Below are 16,958 nucleotides of genomic sequence, written 5' to 3' on the forward strand. Positions count from 1 at the left end.
CCGAATCCGCTTTGGCCCACAGATACGGAGGCAGAGTGTCAAGCAGGGATGCGTCAGCGTCGGTGATGGAAAACATGTGTTGGGGAGAGCAATGTCTAAGCAGAACGGGATTGTCGTAAAGAAACACTCGAACTCCATCTTGAGAACATCTGATCGTCGCTCGGAAGTGTTTCAGTAAGTCAAGTCCCATAATGGCGTCAGGGCTATTGGAGGAGAGCAAAAACGTGGTGTCAGTGGTGTTGTTTTCTACGTCAAAGAGAATCGGGGCAGACAAAGGGTTAGTGGAGGGCGTTCCATCGAAACCTGTCGATGTTATGAGTGAGCCAGACAAGGGTGCCCTTGGAATCAGTCGTTTAGATAACGCACTACGTGTTGCGCCAGTGTCTACCAGAAATGGAGACTTGGTACCCAGGACCTTAGCAGTGACGTAAGGGCCCTGCTGGTCAACATAGAGCTCGACTGGATCCCTCCCTTGCCCTTGGCTGTCCTATGCAAAGTTGTGGGCGTCCTCATAGTCGGATTGCTGATATTGGTTCTGTCTGGGTCGATCAAACGCATTTGGTCTGCCTGATCTGTCGTTAGTCGTGTCATTTGGGGGCCCTCGCTGTTGTCCCTTATTTCTCAGTCCATTTGCTATGTCCCTGGGGTCTCTGTTTTTGATTATTTCCAGAAGAACTGGGCACTGTGATTTCCAATGGCCAGTTCCTTTGCAGAAAGCACACTGGTCCTCTCTGAGGTCTGTACGTCCACTGTAGGAAGTCAGAGGGCGGTCCTGGGGAAATGTAGTCTTAGGGACGTTCGTCTGGTAGTTTCCCCGATATTGGTCTCGTCCTATAGTCACCCCTTGCAGTTTGGCGATCATCACCCTCTCTTTCAGGTCCTTCTTCTTTTTCTCTGTTGCCCTATCATTTTCATTTTTCTGATGTTCATAATATTGGGCCATTTGGAGAATAGCTGTAGGTTTGGAGGCTGCCCAACTACTCTCGCTGGCCTGTAGTTTCTGGGAGATCTCCGATGACAGGCCCTTAACATAATTCTGGACAAACAGATGGTGTCCGGTCGCAGTGGTCATGTCCTGGCCGCTGTAATCGGAGAACACCGTTTCAAACCGGGAGAAGTATTCCGATACATCCTCCTGGGGTTTCTGGCGACAGGCCGTTACTATCGACCAGTCCACTTTCTTTTCTGGAATCAGGGTTTTTAATTTCTCTACGATTTTATCTGGAAGGTCTAGAATGGATTTCAAAGGCTTTTGTCCTGGTCCCCGTCGTTTATCCAGGTCATCGAGTTGTGACCAGGTATGTCCAAACAGCTCAAGGTGGTCGACTTTCCGGATTTGCTTCCACACATCGGCTGGTAGGCATAACCCGAAGAACAAGTCGATGTCAGCCAGGGTCATAATCGTTGAACCCAGGGCTGTACCCAATTCAGTATAAAAGGCAGTGGGGTTTTTACGTAGGTCGGGCAGAGATTTCCGGAACGTCAGAATCTCTTGCCGGTCCCAGGGCTGGTAGACCCAGTTGTACACTACCCTTCCTTTTGCATCCTGGTGGTTTGCATCATCGTTAGTCCCTGAACCTCGGGGCGGAACCCAGTAAGGGGCAGCCTCTCGTATTGGCATCATGGTGTTAGATTGCTCAGTTTGTGGTTCGGTCGCTACGGATGTCGTGGGTTTAGTTCCTGATTCTCGTTCAGTGAGGTGGCGGAAAACCTCAAGCGTACGCGTAAGGAGGTCCGACACATCACACTCACCCTCTTCCCCGATATCGACCTTCCGGTACAGAGTCGTTAGGCTCTCGGGACCTTTGTCTCGATATCGGTCCTCGTATGCATTCAAGACATGGTAACACAGTCGTACGGTAAAATGTCGTCTGTGACTCCCAGTATATGAGTTAAACACATCCGTGATGTGCTCCTCACCTTCCTTCCTTCCTATCAGTGCTCTTACTATCCTGTCGATCCCTGCTCGCTCATCTTTGTTTAGTCTGTTTGTTCTTGCAGGGCCAGCCCCTCGAGCCTCAGGGTCGCTTAACGTTGTCGTAGATGCAGTATTTAATACAAGGGGTTCGGCTGGCACAGAGGCCATGGGGGCCGAAGCTGTGGCGGTACTTTCGTTTGCACCTGGGGGTGGTGCGTGCTGCGCTAAGGGTTGGGAAGGGGCATATGGAGGGGGCATGTAGATGATAGGAGGACCTAACAGCAGATCATCGTTGGCTCGTTGTTTCGAGGGTAAATCAGGGTAGAGCGTGGAGGAAGTTCTAACCGGACACTGGCTTGATGTTTCCATTTCTAGTTTCTGTTTAGCTTTCTCTCTTTCCTTTATCTCCTTTTCTAGTTTCTGGGCAGCTAGGTGGGCTGCTTTTCGCAGCTCTTTTCCCAACCTGCTCTCAGTTTTCTTTTTACGTTGTTCAGTTTCTTTTCGCCACATGCCGAAACTATCGTGCATAGTGGGCGTTGTCTTGTTTTTACCAAGGGCTACTTCTAGCGCGCTTATTTTGTCATCATCAAAGGATCCTACCAGTGGCCACTGTCTTTCTCGATCCTTTTTCGTATATTTATGCCATAGTTTGTTATAGGCTATAGCGATCAACCCATACTTCATGAACATGTCCTTATTAGGGGTGCCTTCCAGTGGGGCTGGATGGTCCATCTCTAATAAGCGGTCCGGGCTAAACAGGCTACTAATCAGTGGGGAGAAGACAGACATGACGGCTCGCAACGAGGGACAAAAAGTCAGCACTGCCTATCTTATCACTGTGTGCAAAGACTAGACAGAATATTTCTATTCTACGTTGTTTGCAGGCAGTGAATACCTCATGAATCAATAACAAATGACCAATAAATATTCAATGGGGAGAATAAGTAGGCCCGCAAAGGTCTGCGTTACCTACCCCTTTCACTATCTGCAAAAAGGGAGGTCTCTTTCCTGTTTGCAGACAGAGAATCTCCAGAAAACAATAGTTTTGCGAACAACAGTTCAGTTTCAAGTAATTATTCAGTGGGGGAGAAAAAAATAGGCACGACGGCTGCCTTACCTATCCTCCACTGCTTGCAAAGAGAGAGCCTGTTGTTTCTCCGTTTGCAGACAGCGAATCTCCAGATAAATAAAAAGAGCAATACTAGTATTTCCTAAACAATTAAGCAATTATTTCGCAACTCGTCGTGTTTACACGACCTTACCCGGACCGCATGGACAGTTTCTTGTCTTCCGAATCCAGCGCCCGATCGTCCTCTCTTCTCCGTTATCCTCGCGGCACTCCTGATGGTTCCCAGTCAGGACCGTAGATCACTCGAGAGAGGTCTGTTCGGAACCAGTGAAGTTCGGATGATCGGCTGTCAGACGAGGGTCTATCGGACAGGCGCGCTCCCGATCGTTGCAGTCGTTCACTCTGTCGTCAGGACCTCTCCCACTGGATCCACGAGTCGCTGATGGGCCCCACGCTTGGGACGCCAATTGTAAAAGGGTGACGCTACCAACCAGAGTATAAGATCCTTAAGTATTGCCCGGCGGTGTCGCCTCTTGAACCCACAAGATATTAACAAATGAAGAGGCAGGCGCTGGAGACTGGAAGGCAGGAAACAAGGTTTTATTTTCTCCGGAGGAGAAACACGTCAGTTGGACAGCAGGTATCGTTCTGAGGTGCTCTACCCGCATCTCTGAGGCCTGGCCTCTTATACAAAAGTTTATTACTTTATTGCATGAAACACATTCTCGTCAACACTTTGATGTACGGAAAAACATCCTCGGAATCTCCCCTTCAGGCCCGTTCCCACACATTGTTACAGTTGAAGTCCCCACCCCGGTCACAACAGGTGATGATTATCGCGCAGCTGGATATTCCGCCGATTCACGGAATGTGTGGGGTTCGATCGGATCTCGTAGGGTGGGGGCTTTGATCGACCCGAGGGTCCTTTAATGGGAGGAAGCTTCCTACTGTACCGGGGGCAATAAACAGTATCCGCAGAGCCAGGTGGTGGCTTGGGAACGAGGAAGACAAACGGGCACACAGGAAAAGGGGGTTTGTATCAAAGGACCTGGGACCATGAAAGGAATGAAGGGAGGTGCCGTGCTGGGAACAGGATGGAATTCCGAGACAGAGCTGCGCTGAAGAGGGGTTTATGACCCGAGGCATGTGAGGGCGAGGGGGTTGTCAGCATGCGGGGGATGCCTGCGAGGCTAGGAGAGGGAGAGAGACGCGCTGGCTATCAGCAAAGGGCAGGGAAGCCATGGTGTTCAAAATGGCGGCTGATTACGTGCATGAAAGGGTTCGAGAAGAGCAAGAGGGCGCCGATAATGTTGACGGTTTCAGCCTAACTTTCAACACATCTCCCTATTTGACCATGCCCATATGGAAATTGTATTACGGTGTTGGGCCATCACCGCGGTCCTGCTCTTGTTGGCGACTTCCCCCTCATCTATTGCGAGACCCTATTGTGGTGGCTGAGATTCGCGAGATATCTCAGCTTATTTCGAATCAAAGGTTCTTCCAGAGACCCCGCCCTTTACTCTTTGGGACGGCTTTAAGCAACAATTAGGGGTGTCCTTACTCCTATTACTATTGCCTGTACACGAGAAGCTAGACTGGTAGAGCCTGGCCTGACTAGGGACATTAAAGCGCTGGATCTGCTGGATCATTTGGCCCCTTCTAGGTGTCACAAATGGCAAATGGCCCTGCTTTGGGTCCAGCTGAAGGCACACCAAACTAACAAGGCAGAAAGATTCTTGCTCTCTTTAAAGCAAAGATACTATGAGGGGGGTGATAAGGTGGGCTCCGCTCTTCCTCACCGGCTCCGCCACCAAACGGCATGGGCCCAGAGATCCAAAATTAAACTTGCGGATGGTAAATGAGCAGTCTCTGAGCAAGATAAGCAACCAGCGTTTTACTCGTTCTACGCTGCTCTTTATGAGGGTGAAAGCTCTCCCCAGGATGACATCAACTCCTTTCTGGACCTTTGCTCGTGGGCACCCCGTGACTACCAACATACGCAGCTCTTAGAGACCCCAAACACCCTGGCCAATCTACAGTGTGCCCTCCGCGATCTCCCAGTAGGTAAAACCCCAGGACTGGATGGCCTTCCGGTTTCGTTTTATTATATGTTTCTACGTCAATTTCAGGACCATCTCTTACAGCTTTTTAACTCGTATTCTGAAATCATGGACCTTACCCCTACTTCTTCTTCTGCTGAAAAAGAGCTCATCCCTAAGCCTGGCATGGATCTCTTTTCAGGCACGTCTTATCGTCCCATTGCCTTGCTAAACAGAGATGCCAAGATCTACACCAAGATCTGGGCAAATCGCCTGGACCTGTATCTCCCTGGCCTGTTTGATTCAGACCAGGTCAGGTTTGTCCATCACCGCTAGGGCACAGACAATATTCGCAGACAAATATCTCAACAAGACATGGGCGGTTTGCAATTACTCGCACCTTTCCAATGGGCCTGCCCTCACTCCGAGCTTGAACCTAACTGTGTCTCTATCAACATGGACCCAGGCCAACTGGTAGGAATATAGAAGGTCCATCTTGGAGGCCTGCAGAGGTGGAAGCCACTTAAGACATCTTGGCCTGGCTGGCTCAAAATGACTAAAATGTCCATATTTCTGAAAATCTTGTGTTTATTCCAGACAATGCCCACCCCTATCCCTCAAGATGCTATCCTTCACCGCCAATGTGACATAAACACCTTTATCTGGGGTGGGAAACGCCAGAAGTTTTCCAAACTAGATCTTTATGCTTCCTAGAGACAGGGGAGGGGGCTGGCGTGCCCTAATCTTTCGAAATAGTGTTGGGTGTCACACCTCCGTTATGTCTCAGAAAGGGTCATTCGTAAAAGCGAAAAGCACTGGTTCTACATGGACAGTGCAGTGGCACGTCACCCTCAATGGGATCTGGCCTGGCTCTCGAAGCATCTTAGACCCTGCAGTGCTTATATTGCCAACCCCACCAAGACAGTTGTCGAAAGTTTGGGACAGGATAGCGACTTCAAGTTGTCTAACAAACTTTCCCTCCCTTAATACACATTTGGCCAACAACAATGGATTTCCCCCTGCCTTTCAATCAAAGTTGTTCCCCTCTTGGATAAAGGGAGAGTGCTGTAAGATCCAAGACCTTTCCGAGAGGGACACATTAAAACCTTTGACCAATGCAAGGGGGATATTCACCTTCCAGACACCTCCCGTTTGCAATATTATCAACTGAGACACTGGCCACTACCCAACACATAGGGGGCGACACAGCAACCCACTCCTTTCGAGATACTGGTAAGGTGGTTCAATGGCATATGGGGCTTGATCTCACCCACATACCAGGTGCTGCAATACTCTACCCCTATTGATCCACACAACTTTCAAACACAGTGGGAATGGGACTCCACAGAGGATATCTTAACGAAACAATGGGAGCTACTCTGGTGTGACATTCCTAGGATATACAGAAGCACAGCCCAGCATGAAACCACTTATAAACTAATGACTAGATGGTATTACACACCGTCACGCTTAGAGAGAAGGTTCACCACTTCTTCCCCTCACTGCTGGCGCTGCCAATCAGCGAGCAGCGACTTCTTTCATATCTGGTGTTCCTCCCCCCCCTATTAACCCTGTACTGGAAAGACGTCCTGAGTCACATTAAAGGTACCATAGGCTTCCCTTTCCCGAATTTGTATAACACTATCATCCTTGGCATCAGAACCATAACACTTACTGCTAAGACTCATGCTGAATGGCACCTCATAGCTCAGATGCTAGAAGCAGCTAAACAGTTACTCACCCTGCATTAGAAGAAACCTACCGCACCATCAATTGGCCTGTGACTCACACACCTTTAGCATCTCATGGCTAAGGAACTGTTATCATGCAGGATAACACACACCGAGTTCAAATGTACCCACATCTGGTGGCCACTAATTGATTACTTCTCAAAACTGGAATGCTCCTGTTTTATACCACCCTGGCTAAGGGCCCTCCAACTCTTTGAACATACTTTCTTGGACTCTGGAGCCGACACCCCACGGAGGGATGACCTGCTTTCTACTGGATGTATGACATTACAACGCATGCTTTTACCACGCATGCCTTTACAATGTTGTTTTTACAACGCATGCCTTTACAACGCATAGTGCTTTGGGGCGCTGGATAGTGAATAGTTTAATTTACTATTCCAACTCCAGTCCCCGTGGATAGTAGGGAAGGTGTTGGATAGTAAATTAAACCTATTCCCTATCCTAGAGCGCCCCCCAGCGCAAAGCGTTGTAATGGTTTGCGTTGCAAAAGTTGCGTCGTAAAGGCACTGCGTGGTAAAAGTTGCGCTGTAAAGGATGTTTCCCGCCTTCTACTGCCTCCTCTCCTTAGTTCCCTACGAAGGTCAAACTTTGACTTGCTCAGGACACCCTTTTTCTTTTATCCATCCTTAGACTGCACACGGCCCAGACTGTTACACCCTCCACCTAACTCTTTACTTTCCACTTCTTCCCCATCTCTCTCTATTATTGGCATGTACCTTGATATTTTTTAATGTTTCTCTTTTTCCACAGTAGGCGGTCCTAATGGTTGGAGGACACTCTTGGCTACAATCCTCTTTTTGTCGGACATATGGTGTATTTTGACCTCTGACACCTATTGCATAGCTTGGCTGATACTGTGGTACCCTGCAAAGTTGGATGTCCATTGCATTACTCTTACTGTATTGCATGTTCATGCCTTTTTGTATTTCCTTAATAAAAAGAATAGATTTTTTTATATGAGAACTAGGTTGAGGTCTCACTGTGGCATAATGAAAGATGTTGGTGGGAGTATATGCTGGAGACCTTTCAGGAACTATGTAAAACAGGGGATTTGAAAAGGGAAGGCTGATCTGGCAACCGTAGAAATGCTGAGATGCCAGAAAAATAACTCTTTAATGGGCCCAAAGCAGAGCACTGCTGGACTGAGGTCAGAATGAACACAAGCAATTGAGAAAGGGGTGCAATAGAGGGTGAACATCTTTATTTGTACACCAGGCCACAAATTTGCTCCAACGGCAGGTCTTGGTGGAGGGACACCTGGCGGCCAGTATAACATTGCAGACTTCGAGCAGAATGTCAAAAGCTGTCAACCATCACTGCTCTATTGCTACGCACGAAGGCGAAGTGTTTTCAGGTTCGGATACAGAACCTTGCCCTGCTGCTGGGACAGAAGATTCTTCCGAAGAGGCAACCTGATCGAGGGACCAAGCTCAACAGCTTGAGGTACTGACTCTCCTTGCCTTGGGCTCAGTCGTTCCTGATCTTCTTGGGAACTCTGAGTATAAGTGGTATTGGTAGCAAGGGATACAGGAGGTTTGAGCTCCACTTGAGATTAAAAGTGTCTCCAAGTGAGAGCAGCCTTGGAAGCTCCAGCACACAAAACTGCTGACATTGGCAGTTCTCTGTGGAGGCGAACAGATATAATCAAGGCTCTCCCCAATCTTTATACCACCTCCAGATGGAGACACTATTTGTGACCCGCTAAGCATCAACAGCTGAGTTCATACAGTCTGGTGTTCAAGGAGCCCACCACGTTTTAAACCATTAGGGATATGCCCTGGTGTTCCATTCTAGTCCAGAGGCACAAAGCCTCTTGAAAAAGGGTCCACATCCATACACCGCCCTGTTTGTTGTAATACAACATGGCAGTGGTGTTATCTGTGAATTCCTGTAGCAGCCTTCCCCTGACTGAAGGAGGAGAGGCTTTCAATGCCAATCGGATCACCTGAAGTTCCAAAAGATTGATGTGGAGCCTGGATTGCGCCGCGGATGAGAGTCCACTTATCTCCACCTCACCCAGACGGCTGCTCCAGGCCAGGAGTGACACATCTGTAAATATAGTCATCTCTGGTTGGGTAAGGGAGAGGGGTCTGCAACTGACCCATTTGGGGATTGTAAGAAACCAATGCAGGTCATTTGCAGTTCCCTCCAAAATTTGAAACATGTCAGAGAGATTCCCCTGAAGCTGTGCCCCCTGGAACTTCATGTCCCAATGCTGAGTCTGCATATGACAATGGGCTTGTGTCAGGATGGCTTGAGGCCCAGCAGCCTCAGAGTCATTCTCACCGAAATCTAGGATACAGGCTGAAATATAGGTATCATAGCCTGAATATCCTAGACTCACTGCTTGGGAGGATAAACCAGAAACTGCATTGTGTCCAGAACAGCTTTGATGAAATTGAAGATCTAAGAGGAATAAGGTTATAGTGAAGCCCAGCGAATGCAGAATGTTTTTGTAGTCTGGAACTGAGAGACGACTGCCTGTAGTGAGCTTGCCTTCAACAGTCGATCATTGAGGTAGGAGAAGAATGGAACCCATCACTTTTGTGAACAGCTAAGAGGCACTGGTATGGCCAAAGGGAAGCACGGTGAACTGAAAGTGCTCTTGGCCATCCATGAACAGCCGGAAACACCTCTGGGCAGGCAGGACTGGGATGTGCAAATATGTGTCCTGCAAGTCCAGCGATACCTTTCCAGTCTCTTGGGTCTAGGGGAGACTGGAATTGCTCGAGCATTTTAAATTTCCCCTTTTGCTTTGACGCCCCCAGTAAATGCTGGTGGTTATTAACCAGGTTCTGGCCTACGAGCCACCGATGATGAAATCGCTCTGCTCAGCAAGGCTGCCATGTCCAGCCCACATCTTATGGTGAACCTGGCTGCATTCCTCCCATCCGCAATTGCTTGGGCCCCGCCAAGACAAGGGGCAACACTTGGGCAAGTGAGTCAACGATTGTATGGGAGTATCACCAACCGCAGTTCTAGGCTGGTAGCGAGAGAACATCCTCTTCCCAAAGGTATCCAGCTTTTTGGATTCTGCATCTGGTGGAGTGGTAGGGAATGATTTTAGAGATGGAGGTCAGGACCACCAAGCTCTGTTGGGTGGGCTGCTGGGGGAGGGAACCAGGGTCCCTAGGGTGAGGTGATGGCAGCAGTTAATTGTCCTATGCACTGAATCCCCTGGGCCAAGCTTGGACCAGGCCCCAATTAGGATGTCAGTAAGGGCTTACTTAATGTAATGATAGCAATGGTTTGGTGGAGAAATCTCCGGGTTGAAGCACCTCCTTCAAGACGTTTGTATTGACTGCCAATGAGGGTAGCATAAGGTCCAGGACCTCAACTGCCCTCCGCACCACAAATGCGAATGAGGCACTCTCCTCCATTGCCACGGTAGGGGGAGAGACCAAGCCAAGATCATCATACCAGTTGTCCTCTGAATCTTCAAATGTCTGATATCCATAAGGGTCCACAGACCCCTCCCAATCATCCCCCAGTCTAGCCTGTCATATCAAAAGACACTGGCCCCAATATGTGGAGTCTACCCTCGGTTAGCTCTGACGCTGGACAATGGCCGTCCGGCTGCGAATTGGTGTTACCAATGGTAATGGAAGCGCCACTGCTGGGCATTGGTGGCAGTGGGGTATTAGCACTGGAGCAGGCGACAGGCAACATCAAGGTCACTCGACTGGCGCCGCTCTGGATCCATCAATGGATAATTGGGGCCTGACTGACACCAAGGGTGAACCCGCCAGCATATGACCAGTAGGGGCCCCTTCCGGACCAGTGCGGCCCAAGAACGCTCCAGAGGGGTCGATCCACCCAAAAATTAGGAGCATGTTCTGGTAAAATTCCTTACGTTGGGATCGGGTCACTCCGTCTCCCTGAAATTCAGTGAGACACGGAGAGGGCACAGGCTGCATCACAGAGCAAGTGCTCGAGTGCCGTAAGCCCCATGACTCATCTGAAGACTTGCACGGTGAAGTGAAAGAGCACTTAGACTTCTTTTTGTTCTTATGTGACTTACCAAACATCCTCGAAGACTTGAAGTGGAATAACCATCGCCAGGTACGACATCAGGAACAATCTCAGGACCTTCCTAGCAATGGAGACCTGGAATGTTATGGAGTCAATCAATTTCAGGCGGCAAGGAGCTTGAGGGAGCACTCCCTCAGTTCATTAGAGTGCATGGCACGGCAGTCCTCACATGTCTTAGCGTTGTGGTCTCACTCAAGACACCAGAGACAAACTAAACGTGGGTCCATCTCCAACATATGTTGGTGGCAGGTGGTACATGGTTTAAAACCAGGTTTTCTAGTGGACATCCACCACACCAAGAAACAAAATCTTAGAAAAAAAGTTGAAAAAAGTCAGTCTCTGGATCTACACTGACTGGCACAGAAAGGAAATAGCTGACATCAGCACATTGAGGTGGTGCTATATAGGCACTGGCACGTCATTTCCACTGCGAACTACGCCAGTGACGCCACACAGAGCCGAACAACACCACCTGTCCAGGGGTACTGCTCACCAAACGTTTTCCTATCCAGTCTGACACCTGAGAAATAGTCTACAGTAAGGAATCTGCAGCTAGAAGTCTCTACCAGAGAGTGTTCAGGGACCCTGCATAGAACGGGGCAAATATCAATGTTACTACAATCAATGAAACTCATACATTGCATAATGTGATTTCAGCACAATATATTACCAATTTACGGCAAAATATTTGGAAGAATCCTGTTAGCCAGGGAATAATAAGAGATACAGCTGCACACTAAAAGTGGGTTGCATTCCTAGAAGTCATCAATTACATTTTAGTGATGAAAAGGATGTTACTTACCTGTTCTCTTCCAGGGGTATCCTCATCAAAGTCATAAGCACATGAATATTCCCGCCCAAGCGCGGGACCCCTGAAACATATAACATATATGTGGAACCATATATGTAGCTATATATATATATATATATAGCAGGTGCCCGTCGCTGGGACAGCGATGGGCACCTGCTTCGCCCCCAGCTATGCGAACTTGTTTGTTGGCTGGTGGGAGGAGCAGGTGCCCAGGAGCTGCAAAGTGGGTCAAGAGAACGGTAAGGTCATACAATGGCATTGTTACATTGACGATTTATTTATTGTATGGCAGTGGTCAATAGAGACAGCTCACAAGTATATTGATGACTTGAACGACAACAACTACAACCTACACTTTTCGGGTACCATCAGTCCAGTGATAGGGGACTTTTTGGACCTGAAAGTGTTCGTTGATAGTGGCCGACTCCTTACCACAGTTTTCCGCAAGCCAACTGCTGGTATTTCTATTCTTTGTGCCAGCAGTAATCATCCTCCGAAACTAATCGACCGCATACCCTATGTTGAGCTATTGAGGCTCCGCAGAAATAGTTCAAGGGAACCAGACTTTGAGATTGCTGCCTCGGAGTGTGTAGAGAGATTTACCCTGCGAGCTATGAAAGAGTCGCTTTGAACCAGGCACTAATGAAGGTCAGAAAGATTCCAAGGGAGACACTTTTGGTAGACAAACCCAAAAAGAAGGAAGAAACTGAGAAGGAAGGGAAATTTAGGATGATTACACCATACTCATCCGAGGCTAATCATTTGAAAAAGATGCTTAGAAAGAACTGGCACATCCTCCTGACTGATAATGTGATTAAGGGCGATATACCCCGATATCCACAGGTCACTTTTGGCAAAGCTAGATCTTTAAAGGACATGTTGGTCAAAAGCCATCTTGATAAACCTGCACCTAAGTCGAACACCTTAAAAGAGATGAAGGGATTTTACCCATGCGGCAGGTGTAAAGCCTGTGCTGCTAGCAAAAGGGTCCTGACTTACACTCTCCTAGACACAGGAAGAACTATGGAAATCAAGAAATTCATGACTTGAGCACCTCGTTTGCAGTATACTGTCTTGTCTGCCCGTGTGGCTTACGCTTCATTGGCAGTACGATTCATGAGCTGAAAATTAGGATTTTGGAACATCTGCGGATACCGCCTATCCAGTTGCCCGGCATTTTGCAGTGTTCCACAACAAGGATAGAAGGAAGCTGCAGTATTTTGGATTAGACAGTGTCCCTTTTAACATCAGAGGAGGGGACCGCTTACGGAAATTACGACGATTAGAATTGAGATATGTTATCGACTTATCAACTAAATTTCCTAAGGGTCTTAACAGCGGGGAGGAGCTTACAGTACATTTGGGGAAGTAATAGGTTCTGCCATAAGTTCTGGTTTGGCTGCTTTGTTTTGTTTTGTTTTCTAACTGAAACTATATTGATTTGGTTATATATCTCCTTGATCAGAGTAGGTCAACGACAATGAGTGGCAATTATGGGTACTTTATGATTATTCACGTATGATTGGAGAATTATTATGATTTGTCATGCAATTATTCTTTGAATTTAGAAAAGGAAAGTTTTCATTTGCATAATAGTGGCTTATGTAGAAGGGACCCAAGCCGATCCAAGGCATAATTGTATGTAACTATATACATATATAATGTGGTACACCCTATGTAAATACGTAATTTTATGGGAGCCAAAATAAGCTGATCTACGGCTCAATGTTATTGTGGTTTATATCATGACTGCATATTTCTATGAAACAAGTGTTATATATAATTTACTGAGTACACTCCAAGATGGCGCCCAGTGTTTACAACAGGGTATGGTCCCTTTTCAGTTGCCATGAGACTAAGAAACTTTATTAGTCTGTGACTAGAGTGGGTCATGAACACCGACGAAGGCTTGAAGCCGAAACGCGTTTGTTCACTTTGCAATAAAGAAGCCTGCTGTGAAAAGCTCTCCCCGGAGTGCGTTTTTTTTCTTCTTGTAAACGGAGGAATTGGAGCGCTAGATGATGCGGCTATCCACGGCCGCTAACCGCACCCGGCTGCGAGTGCACCGGATTTGAGTGGAGAATGAGCGTGTGTGTATATATATATATTTATGTATATATATATATATATATATATATATATATATATATATATATATATATATATATATATATATATATATCCAGATATATATATATATATAAACATACAATGCAGCCTTACATTCCATAACAATGCTGAGCGGGTCTCGGCAAAGAACAACTGACCTAACTATCACCCCTGAGGCATGATGAGAACCTAGGGGTCATGGCTGCCTTAAAGGTCCCGTGCCAGTTTATTCTGTGTGTTTCTGTGGGGTCGCTGTTCAGCTTTCTACACTGATGTTTCAGCAATACAACCTATGTGTTGACAATGTTTTTCATTCTTCCTTGCAAGATTGTGATTTCTGCTGTATATTAAAGCAGTTTTCAAATGCTTTCTTTCTCCCTGCTTTATTCAAATGTATTTATATACATGAGAATTGCTTACAACATTGCTCAGCATAGTGTGTGTTTTTATATATCTATAGAGCTATATATTTGGTTCCACATACATGTTATATGTTTCCGGGGTCCCACGCATGGGCGGGAATATTCATGTGCTTATGACTATTGATGAGGATCCGCTGGAAGAGAATTAAAGGTAGGAGTCGATCTGATATTGTGGCACATATACTTACTGGGGTAACAGGAATGTCACTGATTGTGCTACAATGATATTCTTGCACCTGCCACATCGTGGAATGGCCTCCCACTCCACCTCCGAACAGCCCCTACCCTACAGGAAAACAGGAAGGACCTAAAAACCTGGCTCTTCGACTAATCAACTCAGCAGCTGCACCTCCCACAGACAGTGGGCCTTCAGTCTTAGAATTGCACCAAGAAAACTAAACAGACTATCAAAGACTAGAAATTGCAACCAACAGCCACTGCGTTGCGTAAATGATGTTATTGTGTTCTATTGCCTTGTAGTTGCATTCATAAAACAACTCGTACTCCTGCCGACGTTTTGAAGTGCATTGTGCACAGGGATCGCCATACTCCACAGGAGCCCTATGTAGAAGAGTATGTCTATCATGAGGCTTTATGAGGAGTATTTTTGTCATGAGTGAGGACTTGATTTGCCGTGTTGTTCCAGAAGAGAGAAAAGTTAGAGATAGGATGCTTAAGCATTTGATACTGGTTGAGGGATATATGTTAGATGTGTGATTGCAATGTAGCCTATGTGAAAATGTTTTGTCATTTGTATACAGCAGAGACTGTTCAACCAAGTCACCACTAGCATATGTTGTTCTTGGTTATGGATGTAGGAGAAAAGTGTGAGAATAGAGGCAGTCATGCATGCACGTGGATACCTACTAGTTTTCAATTGTCTGTAATATGGTTTAAACCACACTGCCTACGAGCAAAGGAAGTAACCAGAGGTGAACAATGCAACAAAGAAGCAATCTCACATCAACTGTAGTAAACGTTCTGGAGTTAACACAGGAGTGGGAGAGGAGGATTCCATAGTAATGGACATTTTATCCTCAGCTGTGATATAGCCAAGGTATATGCTTGATGGCTCCACTCAAGTGTGGCAGCTGGCAACCCAAAGAAATTGACGTATACAGAAAGCCTATTGCGCATAAAGACATAGGTGGTGCTTGAATGTTAAATGAGAATAAATCTAGGTCCCATCAGTATATCACACCACACCTATCAAGAGCGCAGAGACAAGAAAAATCTTTTTTGAAGGACAAATGAAGAAAAGCATAGTCAATGTAGACAGACAGGCTATTGCCTCTAATGTATGGAAAACAGATACTGTTCCTATAAGGAAGCCCATTTTTCCACTATTTATGCCCTGTCAGTGGAATTTAAGTTTGTTTGAATTTAGATTTTCAGATGCAGTGGACCTCTATTGACAGCACTCATTTTTGTTCTCCTCGACTTCCTTACTCCCGTAATCAGGTTAGGAGGATTTCCTATGACTTTAATGAAGATTGCACTCCGGTAATACTGGGTTTAATGCAAGTAAGATCTGAATAGAATAGCAAGCTTATCACCTCAGAATCGAGGGAAAAGAACGTAAGAAAAACACGCTTAAGGCAAACAAGTTGTTTAACCAAGGGTGCCCTACTTGGGTGTCATCCCTCAAGTCTGATTCAAGACAGCAGTGTCTTGTGGAGGTGTGATTGACGTCACATGGCTTTTTTGTAGATGTTTGCTACTGTGATGTTCCTAAGCAGAAAAGTGGTAACAGTCTTTCCTCTTATGGAGAGGGCCCTGGTGTGCTGGAAAAGGCCTGTTAGTTCTTTGGAAAAAAATAATAAATAAGAATATTGGAAAATGGCGCCAGAATGAGAACCCAGGTCACCAGGCCCAAAGTCAGAGAACGTGTCCACTTCCCGAGCCTCCATAAAAATAACAACATACAAGAAATATGTACTGAAAGATACTACTGAGGCTGGCTTCACATTTCCTCACTGGACAGCTTGCAACCCTATTATAAAGAAAGACAACAAGAACATTTCTTCCTTACTTGTAGAGCTGTAGGGTGTGACGCTTTCCATTACGTAAAATCTCATATTTTGGTAATCCACAGTATCGATCCATTTCTTCATCATCTTTATACCAGGTCAGCTCTGGCTCTGGAAATCCTGAAAACAAAGCACATTTATGTATTTAAATATCTTTATGAGAAACATTATATGTAAATATTATAAATTGATGAGAAAAATGTATTACATGCAACAACGGTTCTCAATCAATCTCAGGCAATTCAAAAGCTAAGTACATTCCTCCTCTTCCATGCCAAACTCTGAAACCCTTTGACTTGAAAAAAAAACGAAATCCCCTTAACTTTCTTTATAATTGCAAACCAATCAAAGTGAATGTAAAAATGAATGTAGCCATTTGATCTGTGGTGGCAAATTGTCTGAAGTGGAGCACTACTGAATTCCTGAGTGTGAATGTGAGTTCTCTGAGTTCCCGGGATAGGATAGCTATGCACGGGACCCATGTTTACTCAAAGTGGATTTCTCTGTCTGCCCCATGTTTACTCGAAGTGGATTTCCCTGTCTCCAGTTTATTCGAAGTTGATTTTCCTGCCCTCCAGGCTAGATTAAAGTTTTCATATCCAAGAGTTTCCATAGTATGCAAAGTCATGATTTCTGGGGCTAATTATTTACCCATAGTGCTGTACTAACTTACACGCATACGGCTAGTTTGATCACTTTGCCTTGAACGCAGTGGGTGTCTTGAGTATTACTCAGTAGGATACATGCATTGAACTGTGGGATATCAGATACTAA

The 16,958-nt window shown here is 46.3% G+C and overlaps 1 protein-coding gene across 4 annotated transcripts in view; it reads right to left on the reverse strand.

The window, feature by feature from the left end:
• ALPK3 (alpha kinase 3) overlaps nt 1-16,958 on the reverse strand; it is a 1,275,893-nt gene that overhangs the window by 880,511 nt on the left and 378,424 nt on the right. For all 4 annotated transcript variants that reach the window (XM_078685238.1, XM_078685241.1, XM_078685239.1 and 1 more), the window contains one exon: nt 16,187-16,304. In XM_078685238.1, coding sequence (XP_078541364.1) covers nt 16,187-16,304 — 118 coding nt within the window. The remainder of the gene's footprint in view (nt 1-16,186; nt 16,305-16,958) is intronic.

Source organism: Lissotriton helveticus, chromosome 3_2 (assembly GCF_964261635.1).
Source record: "Lissotriton helveticus chromosome 3_2, aLisHel1.1, whole genome shotgun sequence".
NCBI lineage: Eukaryota > Metazoa > Chordata > Amphibia > Caudata > Salamandridae > Lissotriton > Lissotriton helveticus.